This window comes from Crinia signifera, chromosome 4, assembly GCF_055691185.1.
Source record: "Crinia signifera chromosome 4, ASM5569118v1, whole genome shotgun sequence".
In the NCBI taxonomy this organism is placed as follows: domain Eukaryota; kingdom Metazoa; phylum Chordata; class Amphibia; order Anura; family Myobatrachidae; genus Crinia; species Crinia signifera.
The window spans coordinates 139,139,209-139,155,284 of NC_139220.1; the positions used below are offsets into that span (position 1 = coordinate 139,139,209).

Here is a 16,076-nt window from a genome sequence, read left to right on the forward strand (position 1 = left end):
AGTACAGGCTATATATACACATAGCTACATCAGCAGACCATATCAGAATAAGTATTGGGGTGGTAGAAAACCAAGGGATTTGGTGCCATAAAAGGGTGTATGGAGTAGAAGATGGTTTAAGTAAAAGAAGGAAGGACACGTGAGGGAAGAAGGTCCCGCTCATGGGCTTTGTCTATGGAAAGTGACAAGAAACCAGGGCAGTGGCAGTCTGTCAGATGCACACTATGGAGAGACATTATTTCAAAGAATACTGGTGCCTGTGGATCTAGTACGGGACTGTATGTGGATGGTCACAAGACTAGTGCTGCACTGTCTGGGTGAGGACATTTGCAACAAACAAACCTGAAACCCTACTCATTCCATTTTTTAAAATAAGCAATTTGCTTCCCCACCCCTGCTGTCCTCTATGTTTAACCAAAATATATTTTTGCAAAGGCCTTTTTTGCTCATTGTGGTGACTTCTGGCTTCACCAACGGTCTTCCACATTCCTCTTTCTATGGGATTGCTCTTTTAAATGTTTCCACTGATAAACTTTGCTACCTTCTCAGAGTGGCCAGTATGGGGAGACAGAGGATGGTGTGGTAAGCCAGCCAGTTTGGGAATCTGATTGAACCACAGTGAATCTCCACAGATTCACTAGGGGAGTGCTGCAGCAAAAAAGGCCACAGGATCCAGTGACGGTGCCAACTTATGTTACTGTAGACACTGGTTAAGTGAGTAATCATCCTTTGCTTGCTAGGTGGTCCTCAATAATGTATTGGTCACCTGTGTGTGTGTGTCCTTACAAAACATGCACTACAGTAAGTAAGTCACTGTATAGCGTAAACAAGTGCAGAAGACATCAGGTACTGTAGTTCCCTTATAGATGTGTTATCCAAATATAGAATTCAACTCTTTTGGTCTTTGGTCCCTCTACTCAGACATTGTATTGTCATTGAAACTGGATCCAGGTGTTGGGATAGGTTATATGAACATTATTGACAATTTAATCTGTTTTGGATCACCTAAATATACAGTTACAATCATAATAATATATTTATATTGTTTGGAGTGCAAGTTTGTTCCTTTTTATCATTCACCCACTAAACTCGTGAGCAGTAATGCAGCACTACAATCTGGTTACTGTCTCTTCAGTGATTTGTATTATGGTACTGGAGGTTAATTAAGTTCACATTTTAATATTTTGAAGAATTGTAAGTGATAAGTTTATTCATAAGCTCAAACAAGCAGCCAGGCCTGAAGGGAAGAGGGCGAGCAGAAAGAGAGCTGGGACTCCATACTGTATGTCAGTGTGATTATTAAGATAGAAAACCAGAATACATATTTTAGTGTTGACCTAACTCTGGGAGAAAAATACTCAGCCACTATAAATATCAGTAATATGAATTTAAATTTGCCAATACATTATAAATGATTAGTTCACAGATTCAATGTATTAATATTATTTTTACTAAAATAATGTTAAAAGGGGTGTTTTCACACCCCTTTTGCATTATTTTAGTATTGCCTGAATGTATTAAAAGATTTTCAAGCAAAAATGCTCCAAACCCTTTAATTTGCATTGTTATAGTAACCAGATTACATTTCCCATACTTATAATGGGAACTGTGATCTGCCAAATTTACTAAAACAAGAATTGTAAAAAAAATTGCAGTGATCCCTGTGAACTTTAGCTGCTGTAATCACAGGGCTCACATTTGAATCTAGCCCTGCACACAAGCTGATCACAGTGTAAACAAATTATAATTCACACAGTACTTACCTCTGCTGATTGGGGCTCCATGCTGCTCTGTGACCCAAGTGCAGCAAAGTGACGCTGCAAAGCAGCATTGGGTTCCACAGAAGGAAGAAGCTCTGAAGACCGGAAGTGCTGCCGGAGCTGATCCCTATGGGCTAGTAAGTGTTGCAATGGGGAGGAGGACCCGGTGGCGGTAGTAGAGATGTCCACAAAGGAGGCACAGCACAGCATTTGGGTTGTTTTTTTCCTTGAATATTGCTGGGGAGACTCATCAAAGGGATAGAACTTAGGGGGTTATTCTAGTCCATTCTTTCTGACAAAATCCTTCTTAGATGGACAAAACCATGTGCACTGCGGGTGGGGCAGATGTAACTTGTGCAGAGAGAATTAGATTTGGGTGGGGTTTTTCTTCAAAGTGAGATCTATATTGAAGTGTAAAATCATGCAGTCAGTATTTTCCCTGCACAGAAACAAAATAACTCACCCAAGTCTAATTCTCTCTGCACGTTACATCTGCCCCCCTGCAGTGCACATGGTTTTGTCCATCTAAGAAGGATTTTGTCAGAAAGAATGAACTAGAATAAACCCCTTTGTCACAAGCTCTGTCCCTGCATTCGGTAATTGATACATTTGTGCAATTTAGTCATTTGTGAGTTGTGCCAATATTATCACATGACTTTGGCATCTTTAGATGTAGATGGTGATAAATTGGCCCCTACATTTTGTAAGGTGGTGATAATAATCTAGATAACCAGCTGTTGCAATTGTAATCAGTCATCTGTACTGACCGCATACACTTTAGAGATTCTGCACCATGAAGAAATCAAACTGAAAACATGTAAACATAGCAGGCACAATGATTTTAATGCAGGGGTTTTGCAGTCATTTTGATTAAGAAGTTCCACAAGTTTTATAACTATTTCCAAAATGTACCTGATGAAGCAGGCATTTTAGGAGCGATACATAGGTTAGCTCTGGCTGAATATGAGATATCAAATAGAGATGGCACCAAGTCGGGAAGTTGCAACAAAACTAAAGCTAGTGACAGAGCCCTTACATAACATTCCATTCTAAGTATTTTTCATTCTACCAACAGGCGTGCTAGGTGAGGCAGCCATCTTGTGCACAATACAAAGGTTACAATGGGGCAGATTTACAATGGGCGCTTATCGCACCGCTATAATTCTTCCTGTTTTGCCTGATTAATGAGGAGAAGCAGGAAGGGAGACTGTCAAGATGTATTAACATCTTGTCTGCTGAAGCGGGGGAACGCTTACTCCCCCCACGGCGATGTCCCCTCCTGGAGATAGCGCATCAGTTTACGCAGATGCGCCCTCTCCTTCTCCCTGGCTGGCTGGATTGGGCATGCGCGGGATCTCGCTACTCACGTGAGATCCCCAGTGCAGCCCAGACCCAACAGGAGGGACCGCGCTGTCCCTGCTTTTGAGATAGGGCTTCGCCAGCCTGCTGCTGGCGAAGCCAAAACCAGCATTGGGCGGAATGGTCAGCGATGCTGACCGTTCATATATTCTGCCTGCTATCATTTAGATAGCAGCGCCCCTGTCCTTTACCGCATGCTGGCTCCTTCATTCATGGGGGAGAAGCTGTATCAATGCACATAACGTGCGCTGATACCCCTTCTCCCCCATAATGCCCGGTCATACATCTGCCCCAATGTGTGAAATAAGACATATATACGAGTGACTGAAATGTGTGTTATACTGTACGTATTGCATAAATAGATCAACCTGTTGTTCAAAGTGCCCAAGTAGTTCTTCCTTCAGTGTCTGGGCAAGTACAGTATTGTTAGGAGTCCCAATGGACTGCAAGACTAATAGTAATAATACCTGCAGGAGAAACAGACAACGGAGGCAGGACGGATGTTAAATCACTGTATTATCAGGATCAGAAACCAGGTATAGGTACAAGGATTCATTTATCAGGAATCAGGTACAGGAAACCGGTACAGGCATCGGGAATCAGGAAAAGGTACAGGTCTCAGGCAAGCTACAAGACTTCAGACAAGGCTAGGAAAGCTATAACTGGCCCTGAAGCTCAGGGCACACACAGCTTTAAAGAAAGAGCAAGCCAACCCCAGCAGCACACAGAGACAGGCCCCTCAATCCTCAATATGTGCTGCAGCAGGGAATGGTATTCTAAGAACAAACGGATCCAGCTGATTACACCAGCTGGGACTGCTCTCGGAAAATACACCTCTGCCCTTTCAGAGGTACTGCAGGCAGAACATAACAGCAGCACCTCTGGCCACCCATAGGTACTGCAAAATGAACATAACAGCAGCACCTCTGGCCATCTATAGGTACTGCAGTCCAAACAACAGCAGCACCTCTGGCAAACCAGATGTACTGCAAGCTGAACATAACAGCAGCACTTCTGGCCATCTATATGTACTGCTGTCGAAACACAACAGCAGCACCTCTGGCAAACCAGAGGTACTGTAGGCCAGAATGATATCAATGGCAGTCCTAACAAGTATGTGGTATATGTGGACTGCGTGTTTCAGAGGAGGGGTGCCTTGACACTCCAGAGAAGAACGTTCACAATCTTGTTTGCTTATTTTACTCTTTGTTATGGATTTTGAATTGTTTTTAAGAGGGGTGTTTCTAACTTGGGGCAGTGGTTCTCAGACTTGATCCCTAGAATCACCAAACAGCTCACATTTTTCAGGTATGCACACTAACAAAAGATCCACAGTTGGAGCTTATTATTTCCCTTTTTGTTTATGGGGCAGATTTATTAAGCCCAGTAAAGTGATAAAGTGGATGGTGTAACTTGATAATTTGTAGCGGATTGGCTGGTGCTTTATCACGGCCTGGAAACATGAACCTGTTAAAAGTTCTGAAAACTGAGTTGGAGAACCTACACCTTAGGCCAGTGATGGCTAACCTTGACACTCCAGCTTTTGTTGAACTACACATCCCAGCATGCCCTGCATCAGTTTTAGCATGGCCAAATAGTAAAACTGTAGCAGGGCATGCTGGGATGTGTAGTTCAACAACAGCTGGAGTGTCAAGGTTAGCCATCACTACCTTAGGCTATCTAGAGTTGATCGTAGCCTTCCATTACAACTGGGTATGTGCTCTGTGTGCATCAAAGCAACACTGAGGGTGAGATTTAATAGGATGAGAGTTTCAGAAAGTAAGAGATTTGGTGAGAAATCTACAGTTTTTTTTAAAGCGGCAATCATTTACACTTCAAAATCAAACTGGTTTTGCAGTGTAAATGATTGCCGCTTTAAAAAAACTGGAGATTTCTCACCAAATCTCTCACTTTCTGAATCTCTCATCCTATTAAATCTCACCCTGAATGTCATCCATGTGTGACAGACAGCTACTTATGATCTGCTGCTTTAATGAGTGATGTCGCTCCTCCCTCTGTCCTAATTGACTGCTTAATAGGGACATTGCGAACTGAAGATAAAAAACAATTTACTGACAAGAAAAGAAGTAAAAAAGAGTATAATATAAAACACTTGTTCTAATGCCCCTAAGAAATGTAATTTGTAATAAATGTATAGTAAAAGAAGCCAGAACTCTTCTGTCAGGATGATTAAGGAATCCAATTACTCTGTTAAATTGATTAGAAACTAGTTTATTCTTTGGCTATAGGGGTTTTAACTGCTTGTATGGAGAATTAGTGTAATGGCTGTGGCGAATGCTCAGAAGTTATTAAAGATTGTGATTCAAATTATTTTAAGCTTATGTAAATAAATGTGAAAAACTAGAGCGGTAACTAATGGTACTTGGGCTCTCAAATACTGTCACATTTTCTACTTGGTTAATAGAAATGAACAAAATCGTTGCAAAAGTTTTACTACGGCTTGAAACATTTTGTTGTGAAGTTCCCTGAACACTATTTTTATGTTCTGGTTTTGATTCACCAAGCTACAGAATGCTGTTCTGTGCTCTGTGTAGCTTTATGGTTGCAGTTTACCATTTAGTGTGGTGTGATTAATCAACACTTAGGTAGGAATTACATTAATTGTGGTATTTTTTTAATGCAAAAATGGCGGTATGGAGGAAAAAACAGAACTGTCTGGCCGAGATCAGGACGATTTGTACACAGTAATTAGGTCAACAATAGTTTGACCACTATTGGTCATAGGTTAATAGGTTGACACATGAAAAGACCGACAGGCTTCAGGTTGACTTTGACAAAACATTGACATAAAATGGTTGACACAGGAAAAGGTTGACAGGTTTTTCCTGTTATTTTTTAAAATCAACTTGTTCTTTCTTTACGATCCAAGCGGGCATAGAGTTAGATTATAAAAGTGTGCCCCAAAGTAGGGCGAGCAGATCCGGTACATTTTGACATAGACACTAATAAAATGTCAACCTTATCCTGTGTCAACCATTTTCATATCAACCTTTTTATTGTGTCAACCTTTTTTCAATGTCAACCTAAAGCCTGTCAACCTTTTTCATGTGTCGACCTATTGACTGTTGATCAAATGATCCACACCCATGTGGCCAGCTGGGCATCTCGCAACCATATTGTCTAGATTTTCATATGCAAGCTTTGAGTTTAGTCCCTTCCATCCCAACCGTAATCTGGCATGATAGATAGACAAATAGATAGATAGATAGATAGATAGATAGATAGAGGGGTGTAACTAGATATTAGTAGGCCCCATAGCAATAGTTTGTAAAGGCCCACCCATTTAGCAACTGATGGTGGTAAATGTATGTAAAACATATTACTTAGACAGCAAAGATGGCCCCCTTCAGCTCTGGACCACATAGCAGCTGCAATTGCACCTATCTATCTATCTATCTATCTATCTATCTATCTATCTATCTATCTATCTATCTATCTATCTATCTATCTATCTATCTATCCTAACCCTTGGATGGATAGTTTGATAATAGATAGATAGATACAGTAGATAGATAGATAGATTAAAATGACCTGCATGTTCAGTGGGTCCCGGTGATGTCTCTGATTTAAATCGTTAACAATAACGGCCATTGTGAATTTTGTTTAGGGTGTACGGGGCTTTGGCTGCACCCAGAAAGGGAGGTGGGAATGATGCGATTGTGAGCCACAAATCCTTTTTGCTGTCACTGACCCTCTCCCCCCCCCCCCCCCCCCCACACACACACAGACACACTGACACACTGACAGTGCCCAAAAAGCCAGACTGTCCCGCAGAAATCAGGACAGTTGGGAGGTACTTCTTACAGCTATGATCATGCAAACGATAGCATTTTCTTATACGGAATTATCGATGACTTTGCCATCCAATGATCTAGTGACTGAGAGCGTTGGGTTTACCTATTAAACATCCATGCAGAGTGGATGCGTGCATTGACCCTTTAGTGGAAGAACAAATACATTTTGATGTGTTCCTTGTCTCATTGTGATATTTCAGGAAAATATTTTGTTTTTCATAAGTGGAAGGAAACAACAGTATTTAACAAACAGTTTTGCTGATTCGCTTCCGTCTGAGAAGCACGTTTAGCAGCTGCTTGTTTTGGCCACTTGTAATGTCCTGCCTCCTTTTTTTAAAACTTGAAATAGAGCGATGTTTTTCTCAGAAAGAATGCAAGCTGCCTGTGTGTGCAGTCAGGAAGCGCTGAAGTCTCACTGTTATTTGACAGTTGTACTTGGAAAGTGTTCATGCCTCCTTTTTTTTTTTTTTTTAAGTCTTTCCTTCCTAGCTTTCATTCTGGGAAACCCCTATACTTGAAATGCATCTGAAGAGGTGGAGAATAAATTTAATCAAAGACATAGAGATCTGTGAACGTTACCTTCAAAGGACTCACACCCCAAAGGAGTGTTTAATCTTACACTGCAACTGACTGACTGCTTGTGTGTGAGCTAGAATCCATTAAGATGAAGAAAATGCCAGGCACCTTGGGATCTCGTGTGCACTTCTGATCCTTAGAATACACATGTCTGAGAGTTTCACTTGTCATGCACTAGGATACGCTGAATGAGGACCGTACTTGCAGAAACGGCTTGTTTTTATTTCGTCTGTAGAGCTGCTACAGTAAAATACTTTTGAAATATGTCTGTACTTGGAGTTTCCTCCAAGTTAAGGCAGCCAGCTGTAGGATCAAAGCCAATTCATAGTGCTCTACCCATACCACATGTTGGCAGGACTGTATCACAGCAGTATACATCAAGGTCCCTGGAGCTCACGAGGGCAGAGAAGTCATTGAATTCTTGTCAAATTATGTTAAAACCATCCTGTGACTTTGAAGAGAAGAAAACTTTTGAATGCAATGTCAGGCAGTCTGAAGATAGAAAGGTTAGTAACTTTCATATGCAGCGAATGGGCCACTTCAGTCACTGCACCTCTTATTTATTACATAAATATGCCATCATAGTAATTTATTACCCAGTTTATTAACTCACAGCTCACAATAAGTGCCTAGTACATACGTGACGAGCTTGTGGCTTTATTATTTTTTAGAAGGCTAAAGGGATAATTGAAAAATCTGTAAAGTTACTTCCTGGCACTTCCAATAAAATCAGCACTTACTGCAATGAGTCACATGCATTAATAATACATATGCCGACCACCTTGTCATTAGCATTAGAGAGTATCAATGTAGGACTTACATTCATCATGCTAGCGTTGATGTGAATGTCAGTGATATCCCGGGCACTTCACCACCTACATTGCATGCAAATGCAAGGCATCACAATTCAAACACCATGACAACACTGTCTTTTTAGAAATTGAGTCTGGTCTTACATTATAATATTGGTTCATGGTCTTGGATAGAATATGTGTAGTAAATAGAGCATCATTAATTTTTAGTTGTTAACCAGTTGCTCTATTTTAGCATGAATGAAAATTGCATTTTTTTAAACAAGGAGATTGAATGTATTATATATATATATATATATGGGATACAATCACTAGGACGACCGTATATAGGTCAACAACTGAAGGTCAACATCTGAAATACGTTGACATGGCTAAGGTCGACAGGGTCGGAAGGTTGACACAAGCATTAAGTTGACAGTCAAAATGTCGACATGAGTTTTTCACTTTTTTCTTGAGCCGACTTGTGCCAAAAGGCGGTATTTCATACCCTACCATCCACTACAGTGGTTCTCAAACTCGGTCCTCAGGGCCCCACACAGTTCACATTTTCCATGTCACCCGGCAGGTGTACATGTGCAGTCATTACTCACTGACACATTCTAAGATATCCACAGGTGGTACTAATTATATTAGTTGATTCTGTGAGGAGACCTGAACACATGCACTGTGTGGGGTCCTGAGGGCCAAGTTTGAGAACCTGTGCACTGCGGCATGGCATGAAAATCTAAAAGTAGTGTGCCGAGCAGTGATGCACTGTGCCTGAAGCATGGTGAGCCATGCGTGGGCACGCGGTACACTTAGATGGTGCCCATGTAGACTATGTCGACATTCGGCACAATTTTTTTTAAAAACTCACAACAACCTTTTGACTGTCGACCTTCTCATTGTGGACCTAATGCTTGTGTTGACCTTCCAACCCTGTCAACCTTAGCCAAGTCGACCTATTTCAGGTGTTAACCTAAGCCCTGTCAACCTTCAATGGTCGGCCTAATGTATGTCGACCTTCATTGAGTCAACCCTATGACCTATGCCCTATATATAGCATCCAGCGTGGGATACAAAATGTGCAATTATAATGGTTCTGATTTGAGTTTGGAGCAAAGAAAAAAAAAGTACCTTTACACCTGGGCAAAAGCATGCTGCACTGCAGGTGGGGTAGATGTAAGATGAGCAGAGATTTAAATTTGAGAGGGACATATCCGACCGTAAGTGTAAATACAGCTGGCCAGCATTTGTGAGTTTCCACAATAAAGCAATTTGATGTGAATAGCATCATCGTCCACCTGTACCACCCACTTTGCTCAGGAAGTGGGCGGCTTTGTCTGCTGTTGGGGGGCTCAGGGAAACATGTCCTCTTTTCTGGGAGATCGGGTGCTCTACCTAATTTTTGGGAACCTCCTGCCCATAGTTTCCTGTCTTACCTGTTATTGTTGAAGAAATTGTTACACATACTGTAGTAAGGGGTATATTTACTAAAGTGCAGGTTTTTAGAATTGGAGATGTTGCCTATAGTAGTCAATTACAATTTAGCGATTATCTTCTAGATGGTGCTAGATAAATTATAAGTAGAATCTGATTGGTTGGTAAGGGCAACATCTCCACTTCTAAAAACCCATAGTAAATATACCTATACATGGCAATCTTCCTACTGTGCATATTGTTTGTATCATTGAAATAAAATATTTCATTTTCACAAAGCCGACCTCAAATTGTGTGTAATGAAGACACACTTGGAACGGTCAGTGAGTAGAACATAATGTCTTTCTAAAAAATTTAACTGGATGATTTTCCCATAGTTTTACAATAGCTCTGCCCAAGTTATCTATCCAAAATACTAGTGAACATTTGGCCAAACCTCATGTGAGTCACATTACTTTGTACTGCTCCCTCATGGAGTTTGTGCGACTGAGGATTCCCTCTACACTACTCATATTCCAGATTTCCCACACAGCCATCCAACTGCCTGTTCCAAAAAGTCCAATACTGGCTGGAGTATCCTAAGAGAAGATCAGGACATTTGAGTGGAAAATATTCCTCCCTTATATTGAATACAGTACATAGTTTAAAATAATTACAATTCCAGTGTTTTCTTATTCTATTTTATAATACCATTGTATAAAAATAAAAAGAAATAAGGTTGTAATGAAAAAAGAATATATTTAGGACTGCTTCATATTATACTATCATAAGATAATTTTAATTCAGCATAGTACATACTTGCCTACCATCCTGGAAGCTACAGGAGGCTTCTGCTTTATTGGGGTAGTCCCCCGGCCCAGCCCCAGAAGAGTAGGCAGCTCTCTGGCATCATGCCTGCTTCCTAGTAAAGTTGGTAGCATTTTATTTAGTCACAGAGAATCAAGGTATAATTTGAAAGGGCTAAACAGCTGTTTAGAGATGAAATTCCTACAAAACTACTTCAATAAATACTTAATTGGATAAGGCAGGGGTTCCCAATCTTTTTCTAATCACGGCACCCTAGAGTATCAGAATTTTCCACGGCACCCCTGGGCCCCAAAAAATATATATCAAATTAAGTAGGTTGTGTTTATATGTGCTTCTTAGGTTCAGTTATGTGGTAAAGGATAGGATTTGGTTCTGATTGTACACATTTTATGATTGGCAGCCACCAGCACTGGTTTTGTCTAGAAATAATTGATCATAAATAATTTGAATTGATCCTGGACGACCAACCCGAGGCACCCCTTCAAGTGTCCCGAGGCACCCCAGGGAGCCTAGGCGCACAGTTTGGGAACCACTGGGATAAGGTACAAATTGGTAAACTGTAGGTTGTATTTTATATTATGGCAAATGGGGATTTGCCCTATTCAAACAGATATATCGCCTAGGTGAAAAAGTCAGCAGTGGTGAAAAACACCTGGTGAATTAGCTGCAGATTCACATTTTCTATGCTTTCTGGGAGAAATTGCTGCTTTTTAAAGGTGAAAAAAGGAAAAGACATGGGCGCAAAATGCCTTTTAATTGTGGCGAAAATAGCTGCAATTGAATAGTTGGGCATCAATTTTGTTCCCTTTTTTTGGCTATCCGATAAAAGAGAACTAATTGAATAATCTAGTTTGACAACTGTAGTGATAAAAGGCAATAATGATGTATGTTAATAATGTTTTCCAGGACTAGCTTTCTGTTTATATTATATAGCATTACTTGTAATCACTTGTCACATTAAAAACAAAATAAATAATACGGTTCTACAACGCAGATCACAAACACCAACTACTGCAAGCTTTCCTAAGGTCGGAGAATTATATGTATTTCCATTTGAAGACCTGGCGCAGATATTTGGGGTTATTGTTTTATGATGATGTGAGAGAGCTGGGCTCTGAGTGTGCAGAGATCACTTAAAGTGTATACATAGTGCGATCCTGCGATATCTATTCGGTATCAGCAGCATCGGCTGGCAGGTAGGCACGCAATATGGTGGGGGGTGCGGAGGCTATGCTGCATTGAGCAATATGACACTGGTTCCGAGATAGTAGAAATAGACTGTGCTACACAGTCTATAGTTGTAGAAGCAGGTAGCATAAGACAAGCAATGTCATTGAGAAAATCAGTATTCCTTACTTAACCGGCCTTTCAGGATGTTAGGCTTGAGGAAATGTGCCTGGAAACAATAGATCATTAAAAGCTTGTAGGTTCATACATGAAAACATTTCTCAACACTGAACTGTGCAAGTTATATATGGAACAAAATAACATGTTTCTAATGTTAAATGTCTGTGTCTAACGGCATAGCGTAAAATTATGCGTATAATCAGAAGTAGAGATAAGTAAGTTGATGCAAATTGAATTCAATTGGGTTACAGAGGTACAGTTTCATTAGTATGATCTTTGAATTTCCTTTTTGTGTCACCATTTCCATGGAATTGACACTCCACTCTCTGTTTCTTATATTGCACTTAGAGCAGATTTTATAGGCTACTGTACAAATGGAGCAATACTCTGTGGACTCATTATGTGCTGTGGTGCGGTTGAACTTTGGCTGGAACAAAATGAATTCTTTGAGGAGCACTCTGTTCTACTCGCTGCCATAGTATATATACCCTTGCAGGCATATCATGGCAACAAATAATAAAAATATATCTATTCCGTAAAAAAAAAAATGAGGCCAGCAAAATTAAACATTTTTGAATACATGCTTTTTTGGTGTTATAGACATATGAATAAATGCTGGTTAATGCAGTTGTGCCATAATCATTACAGGGAAACAGTTACCAGAATGCTGGCTCCTGCTAAATGACGGAGCCTGGTGCAGCACTGTAATTTTATGTGCATAACCTGGCTCCTGCCAGCAGTGACATGGAGAGGGGTGTCAGATGACTGCCAGACAGTCGGAATTCCGACGGTCAGTACTCTGACATCGGAATCCCGACTGTTTAAATGCCCACAATCGGGATCCCGACTGACGGGCAATTCTAACTTGTGTGGGTCCACGACCCCCATAGAGGGATAATAGAACCTGTGGCAAGCCTGTGCTCACCCCAAGTCGAAGTACCATCAGTCGGGATTTCAATGTTGGCATACTAACCATCGGAATCTCGATTGTCGGACCGCCATACCACACCTTGTAGAGGGGGGTACTAATTACCCAGGCCCAGGTCTGATGGAGAGGCCCAGTGGGGCCCCTGTTACCTAGCTGCAGCAGCTCTTCTCAGACCAGCACATGCCATTGTGTGCTGGGCTGCATTGTTAATTCTACTGGTGCATAACCACACCTACCATGACTAGACCACACCGCCCAGCCAGGCTCTCTACTGCCCTGCCTGTCAATGAGTAGCAGCCGGCACTTGCAGCCACTGCACTCTCTCCAAGGGAAGTCTGCACCCTCCCGAATCCGTAAAGCGATGAAAACCAGGGGATCGGCACACAAAGCCATGCCCCTTCCACAAAGCCACACCTCTCCTATGATGAGCCCAAAGACTGTAAGTGCTGCACTGGGTGTCAAAGGAGAAAGTAATGCCTCCGCATTGCACAGATTTCATGAAAACGTCACAGATTTGTGCATTTATGTGGTTGAAGGACCCCTTAACACCTGAGCAGGAGGAAAAAAAACAATGACTGCTGACTTCAGTGCTAACTAGTTAGTGCCAGGGGATCAATTAGCCTGCAGTAATCTATCACGGCTACTTGAATTCTGCCCATTTGTAAAATTAAAATGTATTTTCTGACAGTAAAGCCTTACGTAAGGTAACTGAGGTCCAACATAAAATGTACCACAAATAATGGCATCCATGGCAAATTTCCAATGAATAAATCAATTACGGATCAGTTGACTTCATGTGAGGAGGTGTCAATTTTACATTCATTTGTAAATTATCTTTAGGAGAAATGGAAGAATCAGACCATTAAAAATAGGCAAATTATATTATATATTGGCGAAAATGCATCAGATTTATCGAAAAATGGCAATGCATTTGACAATCCATGGCCGCTTACGACAAAAGAGACTCAACTCCGCAGGGAGGCTGGTCTGTATTAGGCGAGGTCTGGCCGGCAAGGTGAGGCCCGGCTGTGATTGAATTGCCGATACCTGTATATCCATTGTTGGAAATATCGTCAGACATTGAATATCCCCCTTAACCTGCTAAATACTTTTTTGCCAATCTTTTTCTGACCTAAATTAAGTTGGTATAATGATATCTTTCTGACACTTTCAGTATACAGTAAACTTCTGGGATACAGTGAACATCTTGTAGAACACACAATACAATGTAATTGTTTTGATCAATTTTGAGCAACGTGTTGACTAGTTTTAGTTTAAAATGACCCCCCCCCCCCCCAAAATCATTATTCAGTATTCTTTTCTTAATGCTACATTTGAAAAGTAGCATTTGATTAGCCTATTTCAAGTATTATTTTTTAATTGATATATTTTAGATCTGTCTATTGTCACTGCTAAAGCTGTTTTAAATATTGAATCTGCATGTACGGTTAAGCATTGTAATAATAAGTCTCATCACTGGTCACCTTCACTTTGCAGAAATGTTACTTTTCCTGCTCATTCTTCTCTTGGGAACTATTTTTCTCCTTAAAGAATGTACTTGTAAAGTCCAATATTCAATGATACTAGCATTGTCTGGCTCCATATTTACATGTATTCATATTTATAATTAAACATTGATATATATATATATATATATATATATATATATATATATATATAAGGTAAGCCTAGACTTATATGGTTGTGCAGTGATAATTTAGATCAGGGGTGGCCAAACCTTGTCCTCAAGATCTACCAACAGTTCATGTTTCTTAAAGCCCCCCATACACGCTGCGATGGGTTGCCCCTTCCCGCGGGCATCCCATCGCACGGTATAAAAAGTATGTGCTGCACATATTTTTTGTACTGCTTTCGGATCGCATCGCACACACATTGCATGCAAAATGCATGCCGTGCAATTCAATCTAGCCCATAACGCATGTGATTCTTGCAGCGTGTATAGGCACCTTTAGGCAACCTGTGGATCATTAGTAGGAATGAATGCAGCAGGATTGAAAAGTGAGTTAGTAATGGCTCCAGCTGTGTTACAGCCAGGTGGTCTGGAAAACGTGGACCGTTAGTAGATCTCCAGGACTGGCTTGGCCACACCTGATTTAGATGGTGAGATCCATGTTTTATTAGGTAGAGGCATGCAACCTAATCTGTCCTTCCTGTAGTGTGTATATATAAATGTTATTATTGTAGCTGTGTCTCTAAAGCAATGTACCTGAAAAATATATTTATAAAATACAGTAGAAGATGTCATTTAAATTGGATTATGGTGATAAAATTTATCTCACATTACAATCACAGAAAAGTAACACAAGAAATATGTATGACTAGTCTTTAACAAGGTGGAAGGATATACTTTGTGTGTGTGTGTGTGTGTGTGTGTGTGTGTGTGTGTGTAAACAATACAGTTACATCTGTTAACATAATGCTGTGAATAAATTACTCTTCTGATTAGTTTCAGGTCACTTTGACCAGCTGCTTTTTCCAGGCAGTTCTAGAATAATATTTGGAAAGTGAAAATGCCGACAGGGCCAAAAGGTCAACGTGGTAAGGGTGGACATGAAAAAGGTTGACATGCTGTTATTTTTTATTTTGAGCCGACATGGCCAACAGGCGGTATTTCATACCCTACGGCGTGGAGGGAGAATATAATAGTGTGCCGAGCCCAAAGCATGGTAAGCGTGGCAAGGTCCCACTTGTAAGTAATGAGCTGATTATTTAATTTCTCACACCAATTGGTGGTTGTGTCAGCCTCCAAAACTTGTTTGTTAGTGTTTTCAAATGCAGCAATCGTATCACGTATGACCTTAAGTTCATGGCCAGACTCTTCAATTACCAATAACATAAGGTCATAACTGGACTTGTTAAGCACACCAACCCAGCTTTGCAGAAAGACAAGTTATGCCGCCCAATGGTAGGACAGTTGTTTACTCTAAAGCCACGCGGAATGCGTTTTTCTTTGTAATAATCAGTTAAAGTCACACCATGATAGTAAAAATCAAGTTCATTCTGCTGGTTGTGCTGACAGACATTACTGCTTCAGCTTTGAAAGATTCTGTGTCTCCATTCCAAGACCATCAGGTTGTTACAAGTTTCTAAATTGTCTTACTTGCAGAAGTTTAACAGTGAGTAACAGTTTCTGTCATCCCTTCAGTGGGAAACGCTATAAGATTAAACATAGGGTAACCTGTACAACCTGGTCCATTAATTATCTTATTTCATGTCCTTGTGGTCTTCATTA

The 16,076-nt window shown here is 40.7% G+C and overlaps 1 protein-coding gene across 13 annotated transcripts in view; it reads left to right on the forward strand.

The window, feature by feature from the left end:
• The window catches only part of NAV3 (neuron navigator 3), a 582,637-nt gene that overhangs the window by 250,416 nt on the left and 316,145 nt on the right, over positions 1–16,076 (forward strand). For 6 of the 13 annotated variants that reach the window (XM_083182596.1, XM_083182600.1, XM_083182599.1 and 3 more), the window contains exon 1: positions 7,352–8,016. The exons of 1 other annotated variant lie outside the window; for it this stretch is intronic. In XM_083182596.1, the coding sequence (XP_083038722.1) occupies positions 7,774–8,016 (243 nt within the window). In that variant the 5' untranslated portion in view covers positions 7,352–7,773. Of the gene's footprint in view, positions 1–7,350; positions 8,017–16,076 lie in introns of those variants that run through there. 6 more of the 13 variants (XM_083182598.1, XM_083182602.1, XM_083182612.1 and 3 more) reach the window with 3 other exon arrangements.